This window comes from Periplaneta americana, chromosome 1 (genome assembly GCF_040183065.1).
Source record: "Periplaneta americana isolate PAMFEO1 chromosome 1, P.americana_PAMFEO1_priV1, whole genome shotgun sequence".
Classification (NCBI taxonomy): Eukaryota; Metazoa; Arthropoda; class Insecta; order Blattodea; family Blattidae; genus Periplaneta; species Periplaneta americana.
This window is the reverse complement of record NC_091117.1, coordinates 208,559,351-208,569,664: the sequence shown is the minus strand read 5'-3', so window position 1 is coordinate 208,569,664 and position 10,314 is coordinate 208,559,351. Positions and strand designations below refer to the sequence as shown.

The following is a 10,314-nucleotide window of genomic DNA, read 5'->3' as shown; positions in this document are numbered from 1 at the left end:
GACTTGTCAAGCTGCGCCTTAGACCCTCAGAGCCTACTAGATCTCAGTGTCATCTCGAACTTCTCTGCCTGTTATGTGGGTGCGTTTGATTGTTGAAAAGTGTTGAAGAGTGGAGTCAAATAGTGTGTGTGTACTGAAATTGATCTGTGTGTTGAGAATTTGATCGGGGTGTGTTTTAGTGTGTTTGTATATTTCGTATTGTTCTAGTGTTAAAAGTAGTGTACGCAAGATTCAAAATGGGTCTCCAAAATGTTTGCAACTGTATTCTCTTCATCTTGAGATATGAGACCTTATAACAGCAATACACCTTTCTGCAGGCTTCATGTTATACATACATATTTAGGAGCAATTGCCAGATCTACATTTTGTTTGTCTCTCGTTCCATCAGCCAATAATGAAACAAGGATACCATTTTTAATTTCGTCCATAATTGTTTCGACAGCTGTCTCAATCTATATATGAATTATTTCATTTTGAAGGTCCGGATTAGTGTACCGGTATTTGGAATTTTGAGGTATATTTGTTGCTACTACAAAAAGTCTTTTATCTTTTTCGATTGAAAATTCAGAGAGAAAAAATACGAGCTATGTCAGCAAGAAAGGTCAATCTAAGATGCGAAAGAGAATTGGAAAATAGATTAGCATATTCCGATTTCCCATCTTGCAGGTATCGGCACATAGAAGTTGAGTGGTATCGACTGGTTTTCAGTAAAATTGTCATTGTTCTCGATTTTACAAGGATTTGTATTTTTCGAATAGGATTAAGTACCAGTATGGTGGGAGGGGGAAGTTGCAAATAAATGTCTCACCTAAAAATGGGTCGCACCTTAAAAGAATTTGGGAGCCAGTGCTCTAAAGCCAGATGTACATGAGTACATCTGTTATTAGGCAATGCATCTCATTCAGTGTTCTGGTTGATATGTACATGAGTACATCTGTTATTAGGCAATGCATCTCATTCAGTGTTCTGGCTGATATGTACATGAGTACATCTGTTATTAGGCAGTGCATCTCATTCAGTGTTCTGGCTGATATGTACATGAGTACATCTGTTATTAGGCAGTGCATCTCATTCAGTGTTCTGGCTGATATGTACATGAGTACATCTGTTATTAGGCAGTACATCTCATTCAGTGTTCAGGCTGATATGTACATGAGTACATCTGTTATTAGGCAATGCATCTCATTCAGTGTTCTGACTGATATGTACATGAGTACATCTGTTATTAGGCAATGCATCTCATTCAAGTTTTTAGTCCTGGAGCCTGCAGGAGATGTTCTGGAGAGAGTTTGTTTCCTTAAGGGCGAGTCATCACATAAAATTTACGAGTAGTTACGTAAAAAATTATATTCATTATTATCATCATCATCATCCAAACAAGTATAAGTGCCAAGGCCCATTTTTTGGTGAAACAGATATAACTTCTAAAATTTGCAAATACAATAAAACAATGGGAATACTTACTTACTTATTGGCTTTTAAGGAACCCGAAGGTTCATTGCCGCCCTCACATAAGTCCGCCATTGATCCCTATCCTGAGCAAGATTAATCCAGTCTCTACCATCATATCCCAGCTCCCTCAAATCCATTTAATATTATCTTCCCATCTACGTCTCGGCCTCCCCAAAGGTCTTTTTCCCGCCGGCCTCCCAACTAACACTCTATATGCATTTCTGGATTCGCCCATACGTGCAACATGCCCTGCCCATCTCAAGCATCTGGATTTAATGTTCCTAATTATGTCAGGTGAAGAATACAATGCATGCAGTTCTGTGTTGTGTAACTTTCTCCATTCTCCTGTAACTTCATCCCTCTTAGCCCCAAATATTTTCCTAAGAACCTTATTCTCAAACACCCTTAATTTCTGTTCCTCTCTCAAAGTGAGAGTCCAAGCTTCACAACCATATAGAACAACCGGTAATATAACTATTTTATAAATTCTAACTTTCAGATTTTTTGACAGCAGACTAGATGACAAAAGCTTCTCAACCGAATAATAACAGGCATTTCCTATATTTATTCTGCGTTTAATTTCCTCCTGAGTGTCATTTATATTTGTTACTGTTGCTCCAAGATATTTGAATTTTTCCACCTCTTCGAAGGATAAACCTCCAATTTTTATATTTCCATTTCGTACAATATTCTGGTCACTTCCAACCCTCGCTTTACTTGCTTCAAGTAGAATTCCCGTGTTATCCCTAATCGTTTGTGGATTTTCTCCTAACATATTCACGTCATGCGCATAGACAAGAAGCTGATGTAACCCGTTCAATTCCAAACCTTCTGTGTTATCCTGAACTTTCCTAATGGCATATTCTAGAGCAAAGTTAAAAAGTAGAGGTGACAATGCATCTTCCTGCTTTAGCCCGCAGTGAATTGGAAAAGCATCAGATAGAAACTGGCCTATACGGACTCTGCTGTAAGTTTCACTAAGACACATTTTAATTAATCGAACTAGTTTCTTGAAAACAATGGGAATAATTAACAAAATTATGAAGCCTTGCCTAGTACAGCGACACACAAGAATATGTTTGTATAAAACCTTAGCTAGACCTGTACAATGTTATGGAAGTGAAGCATGGACAATGAGAAGTACGGATATCAGCAGAATAACAGCCTGTGAAATGAAATTTATGAGAGCAACACTAGGATATAGTCGCTTGGACCACAAAAGAAATGAGGATATCATGCAAGAACTTCAATTACAACCAGTCTCACAGTTTATAAACAAGTACCAGCTGCAGTGGAAAAATCATGTCCAATGAATGAATCGGAGTAGACTTCCAAAAGCCATGCTTTAATACCGTCCCCAAGGGAAGAGATTTTTGGCCGTCAAAAAAAGGAAGGTGGACTGAGAATGACTCACCGAGACTGTAATGGGCCTTGGGCCTTATACTTGTTTGGATGATGATGATGATGATGATGAGGCCACCAGCATAGCTCAGTTGGCTAAGGTGCTTGCCTGCTGATCCGGAATTGCACTTGGGCGCAGGTTCGATTCCCGCTTGGCCTGATTACCTGGTTGGGTTTTTTTCCGAGGTTTTCCCAACTGTAAGGCAAATGTCAGGTAATCTATGGCGAATCCTCGGCCTCATCTTGCCAAATATAATATCGCTATCACCAATCCCATTGATGCGAAATAACCTTTTAGTTGATACAGCGTCGTTAAATAACCAAGTAAAAAAAAATGATGATAATATTACATCTAGCATGTAGATTAGTAACCTTTTTTCCTGAATTTTAACTTTCTGAATTTTTTTTTATTTATTTTTTTGTAGTAAAAGTTTTGTCTGAAACCTAACTTTCTGTTTTAATTGTTTCTCTTTTGTATCACATTCAACATTTTCCTGCAAATAGTACCATTAATATTGACTAATTTTATATTTAATTTCTTCTCATTTATCTTTCTAATATTCAACTGATTAACTTTTTTTTAATGTAGCTCATTTGGATTAAAATACTCAATATTAAGAGTATTATATTTAAAAACGGTTGAGAAGCTCTTATCATCCAGTCTGCTGTCGAAAAATCTGAAAGTTAGAATTTATAAAACAGTTATATTACTGGTTCTTCTGTATGGTTGTGAAACTTGGACTCTCACTCTGAGAGAGGAACATAGGTTCAGGGTGTTTGAGAATAAGGTGCTAAGGAAAATATTTGGGGTTAAGCGGGATGAAGTTACAGGAGAATGGAGAAAGTTACACAACACAGAACTGCACGCATTGTATTCTTCACCTGACATAATTAGGAACATTAAATCCAGACGTTTGAGATGGGCAGGGCATGTAGCACGTATGGGCGAATCCAGAAATGCATATAGAGTGTTAGTTGGGAGACCGGAGGGAAAAAGACCTTTAGGGAGGCCGAGACGTAGATGGGAGGATAATATTAAAATGGATTTGAGGGAGGTGGGGTATGATGATAGAGACTGGATTAATCTTGCACAGGATAGGGACCGCTGGCGGGCTTATGTGAGGGCGGCAATGAACCTTCGGGTTCCTTAAAAGCCATTTGTAAGTAAGTAAGTATTATATTTAAAAATGTGAAAACCTTGTATATCAAGATAAATTAATGTAAGTGATAAACACGTAAGTTAAGCATAAAAATGTAAAACTTGTAATGTCGTCAGGAACAAAGTTTGAAAATCTCATAAGTAGAATCCTGCTTTTGGTTACATAAAGCCTCCAAGTGACCCTCAACAGTGTAGGTATGTAGGCCTATGGAGTATATATCAGTATCACACGATCCTACTAACAGTTCAGGTCTCCTATTCAATGAAATGCAAAAAGCTGGGCGCTTTGAGATCAATGCTCTAATAGGAGAATTTGGTAACGAGCACTCCATTAGGAAAGAAGAACTTGTATTTTATGAGAAAGAAGGAGAAATTTTTCATTTGAAACACTTAAAATGTCTAGTCATTCATCGTAATGTGTAGAGACTCATAAAGCATGCACTCATCATTTGTTTTATTTTAAGTTTGTGCTGACATTTATGTTTTTTTTCAACCTTCAATCAAATCCAAAGTAGATATTTTAATGCGTTTTATTTATTATAAAAATTCCAGACAGCAGGTAGCCATGGCAACTAAAAATTATTATGTGGTGCCTGAATTGTTTATTGAGATCAAAATCTTTAAGACTTCGATTTCTTTTATGCCACTACAACTAATACATAATGTTAACAAAAGGTGGCTGTATGAACAAATTCGAATGTGCTTCTTAGATCAATATTGTTACATTTGTTGCGCATCTCAATATATTGTCACTACATAGCTTCAGCGGAGAACACAGAGCATCTATGAGACAGTGTGTTTGCATTACATAGATTCAATATTGTAATAGAAGAAAAAGCACTGATTCAATATGAAAAACTTATCACATTACCAGGAAACAATTGGCATTCATACAGTCCTCTCTGTAGATTGAAAACTCAAAAAAGTTTCATATCCATTGTTCAAGAATTAAAACAGAAAATCAATATCCCGAATTTAAAAGAAAACTTACAGATTAAACCAAACCCTTTAACTCTATTAAATATAGAATATAATCTAAATTTAACAGAAGAAATACTGAAATCAGAAGTAAACACTGAAATACTAAAACAATTGTCTTTAGAGACAATTAATATTAGTACCCTCCACAAAACTGGCTTCATTTATACACTGACGGATCCTTGATCTCCAGAGAACAAGGTTCCGGTGCAGGTGTTACGTGCTGTCTCTTCTCACTTTATAGATCTCTTGGATATGGAACAACAAGTTTTGATGGAGAAATCATTGCAATAAGTGAAAGTCTCAGGAATCTTCTATGCCACATCAATAAATTTAAGAATGTAGATATATTATCAGACTCCAAAGCAGCTATTCTATCAATAGTCTCTAAACACACTCCTTCCTCTCAAACAGCAGAAATAACTAAAATGTTCTCTCAATTAATATCACTCAATAAAAGAATTGTATTCCAATGCATACCATCCCATTGTGGAATCCTGGGAAACGAGAATGCGGATGCTTTAGCAAAGAAGGGCAGCACTGCTACTTACAGACCTGTTACTAAATCTATGTATTACTCTGTGAAAAGATTTATTAGATCTACTTACTTAGACTTCAACAAAAAAAAATTGATAACACAATCCCAAGGGAAAAAATGGAACTCTCTGCATCATAATCCACAGTTAATTCCCGATTTACCACGAAAATCGTCTGTAGCTGCATTTAGATTGGCAACAGGCCATGATTGTTTGGCCAAACACCTGCATAGAATTGGAATATATCAGTCCTCTAACTGCCCATTGTGCAACTCAAACCAAGAAATGGATTCGGAACACCTCCAAATCTGTGCTTCAGTGGCTGACCATGATAATATCTTTGAAAAATATTGGAGTGCAAGAGGTCAAATGACTTTATTGTCAAATGCCTGGCATTAGAAAACAACAACAACAGATTTAATATTGTTTAATATAATTTTCTGGTGGGCGGGAAAAAGGGCTTAAGTCACTCTATGCAAAATTTACAGGAGGAATTTTCAAAGATTTAAACAACTGCTGTAAAACCCAAAAGTGACATGTTTCGATTATTTCATGATTTCCTTTATTGCTGACGTCATTCGTTTTAGGATCTCTTTTAGGAAATGGGCTTAATGAAGGCAATCTTATATCACAAAAAGTAATGACTTAAGTCCTTTTGCCCATCCACCGAGATATTTCAGTAAATGTAGCTATCATCTTAGCTCGAATGGTTTTCTCATTGCCTGTGCGGGCAAAATGTGGTGAACCTCAAAAATAAAGGAGATGGCTCCTGAAAATTTTTAGTTTTGTCTAATCGTGGTAAAAAATTAAAATTATCTTTTGTTGCATATAAGCAGCCTCTAAATAAATATTTCGTTATTATTGTTTTTAAATTCAAGTGGTATTTTGTTCATGAGTTCTATTCCTGTTGTATACCGACTTATAGACACAGGTAATGAATAAATGTAAACACACAGTACTGGAGTGTGCAGGGAGAGAACGTAGCATGAAGCTAGTATGATCGAGGTACTCCTAACTTGTATTCAAAGTAACAAAACGCAGGACTCTACTCATAAATCATGATAGATCCATTAAATAATTTTTTAACAAAAAAGAAACTATATACCAATACACCAAAATCATACAGAAATTTAAAGGTTAACTTTGCTCAAGTACATACCTATGTTAAAAAAATATAGGCCTAAAAGAAATCTACAGACTGTATTTTTGTTCCTTCTGTAAAATTTGGCTTTCGTGGGATGCGAAGTTTAAAAATATCAGGCTTTATATTAAATAGTTTCTGAGAAGTGTACCTGAAGTTGACAGATTACAAGTTACGGAGAAAGGCAAGAAACCAATGGTATGGAAGCCAGGGCCCCACTTTTGAAACCTCATTTTCAAGATTTAAATGCCCGAAATGAAAGAAAAAAATAATACATACTTGCTAAGCAAAGGTTTCTGAATTTTTTAATGAAAAATGAAAATTCGATTTCTTTTTGCCATAATCACTTCCCAGTGCCCTTAAGCAAAATGCAATAAAAGATTACCCTATATGGAGAATACTTTCCAGAACATAAGTGTCATATGTGACAAGTCTAAAGCAATAATTTTTTTTTAAATGTATGTAGGTTGCCAAATTATTTGATTAAACACTATTACAATTTGTAATGTTGTTCTTTAATGTGTGCCCTGTAGGTAGGATGCGAATTAACGGGGGGGATTTCCTCCCTGTTGAAAAGTTATCCCCCTCTCATAAATTCATATTGTGACGGCCACGTGAGGTTCGATCTCACGACCGACGGAGGAAGGGCAGAGGGGGTGTATTACGGCAACACGGCGAGGGGAGGTTGTGCGCGCATCTGCTACTGCCGAGTGAGAACGGAAGCAAACTGCTACGTGCGGAGTGAAGGGGGGACGGACCCTCCCGAATCGTTCAGAAGTCCGTCGAAGTGGAGATATCCAGATAATTCGAGAGAGCTATCTCTGGACACCCATAGAAATTTCTCGTAACTATGGTTTAGTTATAAAAGAAGAAACGCGAGTGAACTTTAGACAGTCATTCAGTCAGGCAGTCAGAGAGTAAGTCAGTGGACATCAAGCCAGTCTTGTGTACCGGAGTTCGACTTGAGTGGGTGTCCGCAACAGTGTGAGCATCCGAAGACCTGAGTTCGAGTGCAGTGGACCGCAGTTGGAGGGACCTGAGTTCGAGTGCAGTGGACCGCAGTTGGAGGGACCTGAGTTCGAGTACAGTGGACTGTCTCTGAAGGTCTGTGGTTCGAGGTACTGTGAACTCGAGTGACTGAGCTAGAAGAACTGTGAACTGAGAACTGACAGTTCTGATTTGTAAATAGTGCTTTGTGAACATTAGTTAAAATTAACAGTTCATTGTTGTTCTCAATATTCCAAGTAAATTGTCATTGTCATCTGTGGAGTGCAATAACGAATACTGTGTTACTGTGTGGAGAGCAAATCCCATTGTTGACGGGAGCAGAATTAAATTGTAGAAGGTGAAGAGTTATTGTTGGAAGAATAAACTACATTGTTGTCTAGTAATAAAAAGTTACAATATTAATATCCCTGCCAGGGATAACTTCTATCCTCCTCACAAAATATAATTGTTTTAATATATGTATACTTTATAAATTACAGTATAAAGTAAGCAAAGAAAATAATATTGATGTATTATCATTATCGGCAAGCTGACAACAATTAATAACTTAGGAATTACTCATTTTATCTTAAGCCTGCTCATGAATATAATTACAATTATTATTATTATTATTATTATTATTATTATTATTATTATTATTATTATTATTATTATTATTATTATTATTATTATAATCAAGATGCAAGACAAGCAACTCAGTGCGACCAAGCAGCATTGAGCCGTATCGAATGAGGATAATAATTTTATATATGGTATTCTCTATCTAGGATTCTATCCCCCCTCATCAGAAATCTTAATTCGCACCCTGCCTGTAGGTATTTCCAAAACTCAGGTTTGGCATGTGCAAAATAATGACAAATTTTAAATTTAAATGTTGAAAAAATTTAGCATCTGAAACAAGAACTTTGTAATAACTGTGAAGTGAAAAAATGAAAAGTGTATACGAATTTGTTCGTACGGATCATCCTACACAAGAACAAATTTAACAACTTTATCATCAAAGTTGTTATGACTGTTGAGTACAGTGTTTTTTTCTTTATATATAACTGCAATTTTAGGAAATTGTGCTTGGCATTTCTAGCACATTCTATATAAATGTGGCTGGCACTAAAGCAATTATTTCATTTCATTTCATTTATCGTATTCCATAGATCTTATATTAGCAATGAAGCTTTAAGATGTGTAAGAAGTCAAAATTTTACAAGATTACATTTACAATTTTTTGGCGAGATGTAGTGAGATGAGCCCAAGGATTCACCGACAGATTACCTGTCATTTGCCTTATGGTTGGGAAAAACCTCGGAAAAATCCAATCAGGTAATCAGACTAACTAGCGATACATTATATTACAGTTATACATGTATCTAGTATTTCTATAATATAATTAATAATTGATTATTTACAGATTCAAATTTCGCGGCTCACGAACTTGTGAAAGCAATTTAATATGTACTCATTTTATATTTGATCGTTAGATGTCTCTCTGCATTGTGTGTACTAGCGTCATCTTACGTTAGAAAAGTGTAGTGAGTATGTATTACGGTTTATGTATTCTACAGTCAATAAAATTTCAGTAATTTGCAGCAGAAATACAATACTTTTACTAATTATCAACATTAAATGGGTTTTAGAAATTTAATTCAGTGAATTATTTCTTTAATATCTAAGCAATCAGATTAATGAAGAAGAAGTACGCCATCTATTTTAATCGCTAACGTCGCTAATAAGCCCCAAAAATCGCATCCATCTTGATTGTTCTTTTTCAACGTGGAATGATTTGTGAACAAGAAAGTGTAATTTAAATAGTGAAATTAGCTGTGATAAGTTAATTTTCTGTTAATAAGTTCTTTTGTAACCAAACTGGAGTCGTGGGCTTCTTCGATGCAGGCTCAGCAAGTGCAGCAGCAAGCCCAGCATCAGCAGATCACTGGAGCCAATGTCATTCTCAAAATGAATGATATTCAGCAGCTTTCAACAGTCGGTGAGTAAGAAAAATATATTATGGAAAGCCTTTATTATAAAATGTATATGAACATATAGGCCTACTTCAGTAGGCAATGGTATTTTCATTTGTCCAGCTTCCGATTGTGTTTCCCTGATTCTGATCTTGACGAATTATCCATCAGTGATATTCGTTACAAATAGGCCCATGTCTTCAGGAACGTAGCGAAGTAAGAAACATTGCCATACATATTAAAATTAGGACTAAATGTGTGAAGACACACGTACATCTATAATGGTATATTACTTGTATATTCTAACATGTTGCACTTCGACGTGAAGAAAACCGCTATTACTCGTACACTGCAGATAGGCCTACATGGTTAACTATAAACTATGAAGTCTGGGATAAATTTAGAACACAATTACCGGTACCTTCCTTTCCCAAAATTCTAACGTTGTGCATGATGTGCATTCGACAAACACAGATAATTAAATCTGTAATTTTAGTGTATTACGATAAATTGTTGACAGTGAGGCAACCGTATACTGAAATTTGGTCCGAATTTAGAGATGTGCACAGAAACGAAGGAAAGAATGACATCCTTGGAAAGTTAGCAAGTTCAGAATTTCCAATCTTGTTTTAGAAGTTTGTACTAGTTGCGTAGTACGAATAGTAGACTATAGCGGGCACCGAA

General features: G+C 36.0%; 1 protein-coding gene across 1 annotated transcript in view; it reads left to right on the top strand.

Annotated features, from left to right (window-relative positions):
- The first annotated feature begins 9,189 nt into the window (after positions 1–9,189).
- sxc (O-linked N-acetylglucosamine (GlcNAc) transferase sxc) overlaps positions 9,190–10,314 on the top strand; it is a 206,924-nt gene continuing 205,799 nt past the window's right edge. Inside the window, exon 1 of the mRNA XM_069836573.1 lies at positions 9,190–9,656. Within this exon, the coding sequence (XP_069692674.1) occupies positions 9,557–9,656 (100 nt within the window). The 5' untranslated portion in view covers positions 9,190–9,556. The remainder of the gene's footprint in view (positions 9,657–10,314) is intronic.